Below are 12360 nucleotides of genomic sequence, written 5' to 3'. Positions count from 1 at the left end.
TCCCTATTTTTCATCATCGTTTCTCATCATAAGGTGATTTTTGTCTAAAACTCTGGCATGAAAGGAATTGATATGTAATCTTTAAACCCTTGCTGGGTCTTTAAAAAAAAATGTTCTTCATTTTTTCAATAAAAACATTTAATCATGTTTGTTTTTTTCCCCCACTGTGTGCTGCTGGTGGGACTCAGTTTGTTTGGTGGCTCCTCAGAATGAAGAAGTCCTTTGGATGAAGGACGAAATGTCGTAGCAATACAAGAAACCACCCAGATAACCTGACAACATCGTTGGATTATTACCTGGATTATTGAGCATGAACTTTAGTATATTATTTAATCATATTACTGTAATTCTAAGTTAGTTTTTTTTTTTGTCATCATGAAAAGAGTTTGATCAGACACTTAAATATTTACATGAATGATTATTTCAAACTGAGTATATTAAAGAATCAAATTTTTGTGCAAAAGTAATGACACAGTACAATATATTTCCATTTTTTCCCCAAGAAGCCAAAAGGAAAAAAACATTAACAAACTGCAAAAATAAATAGCCAATACAATTAGTAACTTTTAATCATTTCAATAGTCTCAAGTTCAACCTTCCCCTGTTCTTTACATTGTTTTAAGTTTTCATTAACTGTTTTTGCGTCGTATGTTTTGACCGGCACTCCCATCTTTATTTAGAAAAGGAAAACTCTTTAGAAAACTTGCTTATTTAGGCCAATAAAAAAATTAATTAATCACACATTTTGCACATATTTTGCAGCATGGTACATTAAAAAAATGACTCAGTGTGCTAAACTGGGCTAAACTACCTGAAATGGAATACACAAGAAGAGGAAGAGACTGTTGTTACAAATCTTTATTAAGCAAATTGATGCAATACAGAAGTAAATGCTGTTGCATTGACCTGAAAATATACTGTGACTTCCATGTTAAAAAGGAACCTCAACTACAAAGAACACGCACAAAACCAACAAAATACTACTAATAAAAAAGAAGAATAAAAATGTTCATTATAAGTACTGCGTGCCTTCTTGTTGCCATCTGCAGCCTTTCAACTTTCTGTGCAGTTTTACTTTGAATGCAGAAAATTTGAGTTCTTGAAAACATGAATGAAATATTAACACAGAATAATAAATGGTGCTGTTTTGGTAAGACGAGATGAACGTAGGCAATAATATATCACATTGCCTAATAAATCTGCTGAGAAAAACAACAAAATGCTGTTTTATCAGATAACTTTTGAGTTATAATCAGGATTTAAGCCTCTGACCTGGAAAGGTAAGAGTTAAGGTGATTCCAGACAGGTACAGACAGGTAACTAAGTCTCTGCTTAACCCAAATATCTCTAACTTGAAGGCCTTTCAAAATAAAATAAATCTAAATTTTATCACTTAAAATATTTCACTGCAGTTCCCGTGTGACTTTTTTTCTTTATTTTACTCCCTAATTCCAAAGACATGTCAGTAAAACTTTATTCATCATCATAAAGTCATAAACAGATGTGAGAGAGGTGCAGTTTGAAATAAAATCATCAGATTATGGTGAGAATTTGTGCAACGATTGATAAATAACGTGACAAGAACTGGACTGCAGGGACTGTTGCTTGTGTTCCCTCTGTGATAAAAGATTTATGGACCTGTGTGCCCTCTGTCTCTCAGCCGGCTCTACTGTCACTTCCCACTTCTCTTTTTTTATCACTTACTCCATGAAGTCCTCACTGTTACTGTGAGCTGTGCCAAGCTGTTCCTCGCATGCGAGCAGAGACGACAGAGGGAATCCCACATTTTCATCTGCTGTTTTTAACTCCTGAACCGCCTCTGGTCTGATTTCTTCTGCAGGTTCATCACAATAAGTAACGCATCCAAGCGAGCTGATTACGAGGTATGATTCTTGAGAATATAATAGACAGAAGTGATCTTGAAAAACTGCTAATAGAAAACTGAAATCATCATGAGATGAAAGGGATTGAAGTATACACAGATGCTGTTACATTAGGACTAGGGATGCACGATATTGGATTTTTGGCCGATATCCAATATGCCAATATGTTAAACTTATTTGGCCGATAACCGATATCAATACCAATATTTTCCCCCTAGACCTACTAGAGACTTCTCTGCTGTGGAATTATTCTGCGTGGTCTTTGTCGATTTGGCATGCTACCAAAGGGAGCTGAAAATGATGTAACACTTCAATTTGGATTATATTTAAAGTCAGATTTATTCATGACATTTACTCTCTCTAACGAAAGTGCATAAGTAGTAGTGCATTAATAAATATACTTGACAGATTCTTAAATTAAAAATGAACTTAAAACAGAAGCCTTTTATATCGGTGAGTTATTTTGATGGACCGTCCAATATTTAACTTTATCGCTAATATCGTCTGATATCGATACCATGCTGATAATATTGTGCATCCCCAAATAGGAGTTAGATACAGTTATCTACAGTGTGCGCTCTCAGGACATTATTACATGCAGTGTCCCCTCAATGAGGACTGAACTAGGCAAAAGGGCCTTCTCCTACTCCGCTCCTGTTTCCTGGAATATCTTGCAATAAGATCTGAAGCTCTCGACCTGGACCTCTAAGTGGCTTCAAACATCTGTTAAGTTCCTGGCAAAAACCAGTTCAGACATGTTCCTGTTTTTAGTTTTCTACACCGCCTTATAATCTAATTTTGTTTCCTTTTGATTGTCCTTTTGGTTACCATTTTATTTTAACTTGTAAAAAATTAAAATAAAATAAAATGTGTACGCCTCTTTTATGATCGTCTCGTATCGTCGTTGGTGTCCACTGTTGTCTTCACTCTTTGTTAAAAAAAAATTCAGGTCTCTCTTGTAAATGAGTCCCCGAGGCTCAATGGGATTAACCTGTATAAATAAAGGTTGAATGAATGAAAGATAGATGTAACAATTAGACAAGGGAGTTGCATAAATGGAGCGTAAAACTGTAGCATCAGTACAGATGAGCGATTAAAACAGTGACGATTGTGCGGTTAAACACAAAGCCACAAAACTTTGGGGATCTTAAATCTCTCAATGATATATGCATGTTTGAATTGTGTGAAAATGTGCGGAGGGAGCTGGATTTTAAAACGTCTGCAGGAAAACGCAGCATTGTGTTGAAAAAAGTGATATATACTTGAAGAAATGTTTTGAAGAACGACAATGCTCCTCAAACTGACATCCAGAGCACAAACCTCTGCTGTCATGAGACTTTGGTCCAGTGGGGGGAGAGATGTGGTTCCATCGTGGCTGGTTGGCTGGTCAGGCTCCACTGGAATGCAGGGTCTTTTGTTTGTCTGGGAGAGGAGTGGGTCAGGAGGAGAATGCCATTGATGATTGCAGAGAGGAAGAATGAACCTCCAGGAAGTGTTCTCTCTGTCTCTGCTCCCCCCCCACTCTCATTCTCTCTGTCTCTCTATCTTTTTTTTTTCTGTGTGTGAGAACCTTCACCGTGCCGAGCCTCTCTCCGCTGAGGCCACGGTCCCCAGGCACAACCGCTGCTTTGTCTTGGCCCTGTGAACACACACCCCTCCTCTACTGGGCGCCTACGTTTGCCAGGGGAAGAGAAACACGGGGCCGCTGCTCCTATTCTTATCCGCATCGCTGCCCCTGGATGGATGTAGCATCCACGCTGAATGGTCAATTGTTTGCCACGCACCTGACACTTTTCTTTATTATTTTGTCTGAAGATGAAAAGTTGCATCTTTTGTTTTGTATATAAATAAAAACCACCCTATTATAGCAATGCACGCAGACTAAAAATGGAATAATGTAGCTGGTGGCCCCTTGAAACCAGTGGCTGCCGCCTCCCATCAGTCACATTGCGCAGTCCCCTGTGTGTCAGGAGGCTGCGAGGAGCTGCAAATGGCCCTTTCTAAACCCACGACAGCTGGAACACGGGGCAAAGGTGACTGAAGCAGTTGGGGGAGCACAAGGAGGGATGAGGCGGCGAGGGAGGGGGGGAAAGGGGCCATGAGATGAGCAGCTGCAACTTTGAGCCTCTGTTTGTTCACTGTGCCACCGTCTCTTGCTTAAATGGTTACAGCGAAGACTCCGATTGGTGTTTTGACGACACTTTTAGGAGTTTAAGGATCCTTTAACAACTTTGAGCACTTATTTTTCTATAATAGTTGATTTATCACAAAGCTAGGTAAGAAAATACAACTTTTAAAGTTCTCAAAGCTGACCTTTTAAGATAATTTTCTCAAACTTTGCAGCTTTTGAAACCACAAAAATAACAGTGGCAAGCTGGTGATCTCAGATATTTTTGGTTAAACTTTAGATCAAATAAACAAACATATAATGACAATAATCATTTTTAACCAATTATTACAACACTAACCACATTATTTTTAAATGGAAATAAAAACCTCACATTAAGTATTTTTCTTTCTTTCATTGTTTTTTTATATTTAATTTTGGGAAATCATTACATGACCCCAAACTTGATGCTTCATAATTCATAGAGGGACAGCTTTAGGAACCACTGTTCTGAAATACAAAACATGATTTATATATACTTTTAAATTTGTTTAAAATATAACTCATATATGACAAAAACATCTATTTTAAAACATCAACTATAAAAAATTCTTAATGGTATAAATAGAGACTTAAAAAGGCCAAAGCATTAATTGCAACTAGAAATTTTCAAACATTTTTTTGCAAAAATGCAAAGTCAGCGCTGAATGAAGTAATTCCTTCCTTAGATAGAAAACTTTACTAACTGGCATTTACAATGTATCTGTTCAGTGCCCTGAGATGACTTCGGTTGTGACTTGGCGCTATATAATTACACCGAATTGAACCGAACTGAATGACAGCTGAAAAGGCTAAACCTTAATTCATTAAAGAAAAAATTTTTAAAAAAAGCTGAACACTAGCTAGAAGCCAAAAAAAAAGCAAAATGCTAAATAAAAGCTAAAAGAAGCAGAACACTAAGCCAAAAGCAGCAAAATACTAGCCAAAAGCTAAAAAAGGCAGAACTCTAACAGAAAAGTCTTATATGTTGAGCAAAATACCAGCTAAAAGCCAACGTAGCTAAACACTAGCTAAAAAGAAGCAGAACGATAGCTAAAAGCTATAAGAAGCTAATTGCTCTCCAAAAATTTTAGCTAAATGCTAAAGCTAGATAAATGCAAGCTAAAAAGGAAAAAAAATAGTTAAAAGCTAAAGGGCTAGGTAAAAGCTAAACTATCAGAATCTGCATTCATACCATTAAAATCCAGAGAAAATAAACGCTTGAATTATAGACATGTCTGGAAAAAACCTCATCAAAACCTTTATTAACCATTGAGATTCCTAATATCATGCACTTTGCCTTAAAAATGTCTCATTTTTATTATAAAAGCTGGTTTTCCTTGCCGTTAAGGAGACTTGTTCCCATGAAAGCCGCCCCTGTTCGCGGGACAGGTGTTTTAAGCATCGCCGTCCCCTCCTCTGCTACTTGCTGCCGCTGTGTGAAATCTCGGAGCAGCTACAGAAGTTATTGTGATGTCGGCGAGATCTCGCGAGACTTGAGCCATTATCAACCTGCCTGACACACAGCAGCGCTGAGTGCGGCCAGCCTGCCTTCCCAGGGTCGGGACTGGGAGCTCAAGAAACGGCGAGGAGACGCGAACATCTGGCCGCACATCATGAGAGGACGCCGGGGCTCGTAGGAGAGAAAGGAGACGACGAACCGGGCGGAAGTACATGTAAGTGGGGGCGCTTTCGTGCTTTGAAACGGGATAAAGCGAAAGTTAAAAGAGTGTCGCCCCCCTCTCCTCCTCCTCCTCCTCTTCCTCACGGCTTGCTTCAGCGCAGTTGCTGAGTTGCTCCGCTGTTTAAAAGGCTCCCAGCAATGCGTTTCCCGACACGGACACACGGAGCTCGGCTTACCGCGACCTTGGCCCTCCTGGTTCTCATGTAGCCACACCATTTTTCTTCCTTCTTCTTCGACTTTACGCACAGAACGGGGACTTTCTACACGGTGTTATCAGCACCAGTGAAACTTTTAACATCCAACTCGCCTCCGATTGTGTTTTTATCAAGCGTGTTTTCAGTCATAATTTAATCGTATATTTATTTAACGTCCGACCTGAAGGAGTTTCTGGGTGCGCAAAGGGACTTCGTGCGCTTTTAGGTAATCTACAGTAATTGGAAAGTTTGAAAACGGCTTATTGTGTTCGAAAACATGGAATAATGTTTTTTTGCTTTTTAAGTTCCGACTGGTTTTTGTGGACTGCGCTGGTCTGCGTAAACATATGGCATGCAGAAGAGCACAGCTGGAGGTAGCGTTTCCATTGCGGTGATGTCAGAGCAGCTGACTCCACAGCTTGCAGTGTAATTAGCAAACAGGGCACCAGTTTACTCACTCTGCAAGCTCTTATTTTTTCACTTCAGTCCTCTTCTCCTCCTGGACTATCACTCACAGTCCTGCTCTGCTTGTCCTGTAAACAGCGCTGTGTGTGTGTGCGTGCGTGTTTGTTTGGAGAGGCGCCGGTGCGTCACTTCTGGCCACATTTGTGGAAGCGCATGAAATGCTTGGGCATAAATTGGAGAGGTGGCTCTATTTACGCGGCGATACATGGTGCCATGCCGTCTTGGAAGAATGTTTAAGTTGGATAAAGTTGGCAGATGTTTTTTTTCCTGCATTAAGTTTTTAAGACGCAAAAAAAAAAAAAAATCAAACTTATATTTAAAAGTGTAGGTTTCTTATAATTTTTAGGTCATTTGGTTGACGTCTTCCTACTTTTTGGTCACTTTGCTGTGTTTGACACTGCTGTGCCCTCTAAATACTGCCTCATTTGCTTCATCCAGTATCCTGTTTTTCCTGTTTCCCCATCAGGTTATGAAGGAAGAATGGAGTTCCCAGACCATAGCCGCCAGTTGCTGCAGTGTCTGAGTCAGCAGCGTCACCAAGGTTTCCTCTGTGACTGCACTGTTCTCGTCGGGCAGGCTCGATTCAAAGCGCACAGAGCCGTGCTGGCCTCCTGCAGCATGTACTTCCATCTCTTCTACAGGGACCAGCTAGACAAAAGGGACGTTGTGCATCTCAACAGTGACATTGTGACAGCCCCGGCTTTCAGTCTGCTCCTTGAATTTATGTATGAGGGGAAGTTGGAATTCAGCACTCTGCCCGTGGAGGATGTTCTGGCAGCAGCCAGTTACCTCCACATGTACGATATCGTGAAAGTGTGCAAAGGCAAGCTCAAAGATAAAGAACTTTCCTCGCTGGATGAGAAGATTGGCGAGGGTTTGGGACTCGGCTGTCTGGACAGGGAAACTTCCTCAGATGGCGAGCTGCACCGTAAGCAGCTCGTTCAGCGGCAGCCCCAGGGGCTTCACAGAGCCCCCCTTAAAGAAGAGTTTGACATGGACAACAGTGAAGTCAGGCTGGCTGTCACAGATTGTGATAGGTCCACGCAGAGCAGGCAGAAGGCGAACGGTCACTCTGGCAGGTCCCCGGACCTTGTAGGTGTCAATTATGTGTCAGCGGAGGCCGAGCCCCGCGTCCAAACAGCTGGAAAAACAAAAGCTGATGTCAGTAGTTCCACCGTATTGCTGTCCCAGAGGTCCCGGGCTTCAGATGACATGGACTGTGCACTGGATTTGTCTTTCAAGCCTCTGTCTAGCAGAGATCCCTTACACCCCTCCTATGTCTCGGGACAGCTGGCCCTCGACAGCCAGCAGCAGGGCACTGAGCCACTTGTTAAAGACGAACACGACTTGCTGTCAGAGCAGGAGGACAGTGAGCCGATGAGCCCTGAGAGCCAGCGCTTTGGGAATAGTGCCAGGAGCTCAGTGGTGACAGGGTTCGCTGCCCTCTTCCCAGGCAACAACGGCGCTACAGCCACCCTGCTCTCCCAGGAGGAGGACCTGATGGACGAGGAGGGGGAGGCCTGCAGGAGGAGGGAGGGCGCTTCGGGCAGGGAGGTGGACGGGAGGGGCAGACTGTTGGGGGACAGCGAGGAAGAGGAGGACGACCTGGCCTCTTCAGACATCTCCACCTCCAGCGGGGTGCTCCTGCCTCCGGGCCAACAGGTGTGCGTGTGCCCCCTCTGCAGCAAAGTCTTCCCCAGCCCCCACGTGCTGCAGCTGCACCTCAGCTCGCACTTCCGAGAGAAGGACGGCGCCCGCTCCAAGCTGTCCCCCGACGGCTCTGTCCCAACGTGCATGCAGTGCAACAAGACCTTCTCCTGCATGTACACCCTCAAGCGCCACGAGCGCACGCACTCCGGCGAGAAGCCGTTCACCTGCGGACAGTGCGGCAAGAGCTTCCAGTACTCGCATAACTTGAGCCGGCACGCTGTGGTTCACACGCGCGAGAAGCCGCACGCGTGTAAGTGGTGTGAACGGCGCTTCACGCAGTCGGGCGACCTGTACCGCCACATCAGGAAGTTTCACTGTGGCCTCGTCAAGACTCTTGCCATCGGATAGAACCGCCCTCAGTCGTGCCATGAGACAACTGAACCCTTGAACTGTTTTCACTACACACGTGTTGGCTGTTTGTTCGGAGGCATTTCTTTTGAATTTTACCCCATGAAGCATTTCTCGAGCTGAAAGATGTAGCAACTTTAGCTGTTTTCTGTGCTGGACTGAGTCAGGCAGCAGGAGGAGTTTCAGCTGATCCTTATCACTGAAAGTTATCAAATCAGACGATGCACTTAATTGTCTCGTTAATGTCGGTCTGTTGAGTTTATCGATGGTATATTAGAAAAACGCAACCCACGTTCAAACCCTTAAGGTGGAAGCTAATGCTTTCACACAATCGTCAGTGAAACTTTTTATTTGTGCACATGAGAGATTCGAACCGTCCACAAGTAGCGATATAATTTCTGTTTCAACATTAAGTTTTATTATTTATTTTGGGGATTTGTTTAAGTTAATCGTCAAGAAGTAGAAAAAAAATAATGAAGTTTGACACCAGTATGGTTTTTATGCGAGTAGTTTTTTTTTTAAAACGTTTTGTGACAAGAAGTAAGCAGACATTTATCTACCATAGTTTTTGGATTATAAGGCGCATTAAGTGAAACTTTAAAACATTTTGAGAGATGTTTGAGCGCTGTGTACCACGTAAAATCGGTTCGAGGTCAGTAAGCACATAAGGCGCACCTGATTATAATGCTGATTTTTGAGAAACTTAAAGGATTTTAAGTGCGCCTTATAGTCCAAAAAATACGGTATATCGTTTTTTTCACCCATTTTGGAGTTTTCAAGACATCTGAGTGAATGCGCACACCTTGATTTTATTTTTTGCCACTTTAAAAAACTTATGGAAAGTAGTTAAAAACTAATGTGTGCAACACTGCTGCCTAATGAAATTCTTCTTAAACTAGTGTACTTACTAAAACAATATTGCCATGCCTTTTATTTTTAATTTTTTTTTTAACTTTTGAGGCCTTGAAAAAACAAATTACACTCCACATGCCAGGTATTAACTATAATCATCTACTCCTGAATGAATCCATGAGGGCTCTCGGTTAAAGAAGTTGCAAAATAAATTGTTTTTGACTAGTTTTGGTTAAAATTGAACGGTGGCTGTTGAATAAGCTTAATTCCTGGTAAAACACAAAAAGTACACTGAAACCCTCGACTGAAGTGAGGGCAAAACCAATATCAGAACATCAACGTTTGACTAAACCTACTGATTTTTCTGAATTGCCACTGTATGTGTGTAAGTTACTACTGATGAAGATCCGTTTATGGCAGGAAACGCTTCTGCCCGTTCATAGATCCACTGAGGCGTCGCGCTAAAAGCTCACATTTGTCGAATCTGTCCTGAGAAGACTTGATCAGCATTTATTTATTAGTTCGACTCTGTTCGGGGTTTACTTTAGCTCCTGTAAGCTTGAAAGGCGTCGAGTCTTTTCTAGCGATCCTGGTACTCACTAACTGGTGTTGGGGCTGTCTTGTTTTCTCTGTGCAAATCAAGTTACTGTAATTTTAATGTATTATTTAGAAACCTCTGCAGAGTACTCAATACTTTTTTTTTTTCATAGAGAAGCACTTGTTTTTGGCATGCATATAGTTTCAACACTATTGTCTAGGCTGCTATTTCTTATTTGTGTATTTAATGTAAATATATATTCTATTTATGAAGTGGAGTTTTGTTTTCCATGTTATAATAAGTTTGCTGGAGGGAGTCGGGTGGATCTCTTAGTGTCTTCCTTTTTAAAACTTTATTCGACTTCGCCTCACTACAAATCGGAGCGCTTTTAAAACGCTCCTGCCGCAGGAAACGGTTGTTCACAAGCGCAGCCTCTCTGATATGACACTGGCTACCTAAAGAAACGAGACAATACAGGCATTGTCCCTCCCACCCGCCTCCCAACCTCTCAAAGTTTCAGGTATTTCTCAAGGGATCCGTGTGGATCTAGCTGTTTTGGAGAAAAGGCACTTGGAGTTACCCCGTGCACTTTTCTGTATTAAATAAACTGGAATGTGAGAAATGTATTTAGCAAAGAGGGGATGTGGAGGCGTTAACGACGCCGTTTAGCAGTTCTTTTGGTCATCAAGACGGCTTTTCAGGAAAGCAAATTAAAATCTGGTGTGATTTCTAAGAATTTGTTGGTTTTTTTTTTTTTTTAGTTTTTGCTCAAGGAAGGGATTTCTCCCAGAATCACTGGAAGCTTCCTGACCTGAAGTCACTCCCTTCAAGTCACTAGCTGCTGACTTGTGGTCATTTGAATCAGAGCACAAAGGAATGTAGATTATATTACGCAGTTTTTGTGTTCTTAAGGAACATTTCTTTGTGGTCCAACTTTGTAATGTACATGTGTACAGCGGTAGAAAGACTAACGTTTAAACAGTTGTTTTTATTTATGCCTCCAAGATGGGTCACCGAATGTGCCTTGTAGACACACAGCTGGGTGTTGCATCTGGAGAAGACCTTTCTTTTCAACGTGGTGCGTCTTTTTGTTTCTTTTTGTTTGCGTCACAACAGCAACGAAATGCTGACATGAAATTAACCATTTTTATGTTTGTCAATCATATAAAAAAAAAAATTAAGAGACTTTGTGAAAGATTTATGTTGAAGGTGATGAGAATAAATTTGTTCTGGTTTTTGTTTCACTGAACATTTTTATGTTTTTCTTTTACTATAGCAGGAACGAACCGTCTGTTCCTTTTTTTTGTATTTTTTTTTTTTTTTATTTAACGTGAAATGCTGAGATTCTGAGTCAACTTGAGGGCTTTGTTTGCCCGACTCATGCTGTATGATCCTAAAAAGAAAAACCGCTGTTCTCATACTGGAATGATCTCTTTTGCAGGTCTCGACTGTGAAATTGTGTATAATCATGAAAAGTATTTATTAATGCTTCTTGTGCAACATTTGACTCGGTTTTAATTTGATTTTTTTTAAAAGCCTCCATGTCAAACCTTTTTAATAGAAATTTTAGAAGTGCCATTAGAGTTTAATATAATTTTTTAATCAGAAAAAGGTCTATTTTATAGTAAGCAGATGCTTCAGTGTTAGCGGTGTAGAGATTAGAGGACAATCTTTATGCAGAATTGGCATTTCTTAGATACTGAGACAATTTTCTTTTGATCAATAACTGTGCTTTTTTTTTTCTTCTTACTTTTGTTTTGCGCTTTTGGAGTGTGTCTGTGTGTGTGTGTGCTGTGAAAATGAGACAATCTTGATTTAAGTCTTTATTGAGATGATGCATAGAATTAAATGGAACAATTTTCCCTGTTTGTGTGGCGCTCATTTATTTACCGTTCATCTTTTTGGAGCATTTTCTTAAGTTTACCAGAACAAATAAGAGATATTTTATTGGAAAATGAGAATGTGTACAGAGACAACAAAATGTGAAAAAAAAAAAACTTCTGAAACTTTAAACTGAGCTCAAGGACGGAGCTCTTGACCTGAAGTCAGTTCTCTCAAAAAAGGATAAACAGTACACAACAATTATCGCCCGCCACAGATATCAGTAAAAACGGGATAATGTTTTTGCTCATGTCTGGAGGTGTTCGTGCGTCTGTTAGCAAAAAATCTGAACAAGTGGAAAGGTTTTATTAGCACTTAAAGTCAATCCAATTAAAGATGGCTGCTGCAGCAAATTAGACTTAGCCAACCCAATCTATGACACGGTTTCTCACATACAGTGAGGAAAACAAGTATTTGAACACACTGCGACTTTGCAAGTTCTCCCACTTAGGAATCATGGAGGGGGCTGAAATTTTCATCTTAGGTGCATGTCCACTGTGAGAGACATAATCTAAAAATAAATAAAATCTGGAAATCAATGTGATTTTTAAAATAATTTGTGTGTTACTGCTGCAAATAAGTATTTGAACACCTGTGAAAATCAAAGTTAATATTTGGTACAGTAGCCTTTGTTTGCAGTTACAGAGGTCAAAGGTTTC

The 12360-nt window shown here is 40.9% G+C and overlaps 1 protein-coding gene across 1 annotated transcript; it reads left to right on the top strand.

The window, feature by feature from the left end:
- Positions 1–5569: 5569 nt before the first annotated feature.
- zbtb42 (zinc finger and BTB domain containing 42) lies at positions 5570–8529 on the top strand. The gene is made up of 2 exons (XM_037694667.1): positions 5570–5705; positions 6839–8529. The coding sequence occupies exon 2, from the start codon at positions 6853–6855 to the stop codon at positions 8428–8430; it is 1578 nt and encodes a 525-aa protein (XP_037550595.1). The 5' UTR covers positions 5570–5705; positions 6839–6852; the 3' UTR covers positions 8431–8529.
- Positions 8530–12360: the final 3831 nt, after the last annotated feature.

This window comes from Nematolebias whitei, chromosome 21 (assembly GCF_014905685.2).
Source record: "Nematolebias whitei isolate Nwh7 chromosome 21, NemWhi1, whole genome shotgun sequence".
Taxonomy (NCBI): Eukaryota; Metazoa; Chordata; class Actinopteri; order Cyprinodontiformes; family Rivulidae; genus Nematolebias; species Nematolebias whitei.
Note: the sequence above shows the minus strand (reverse complement) of the source record. Positions and strands in the feature narration are given on the sequence as shown.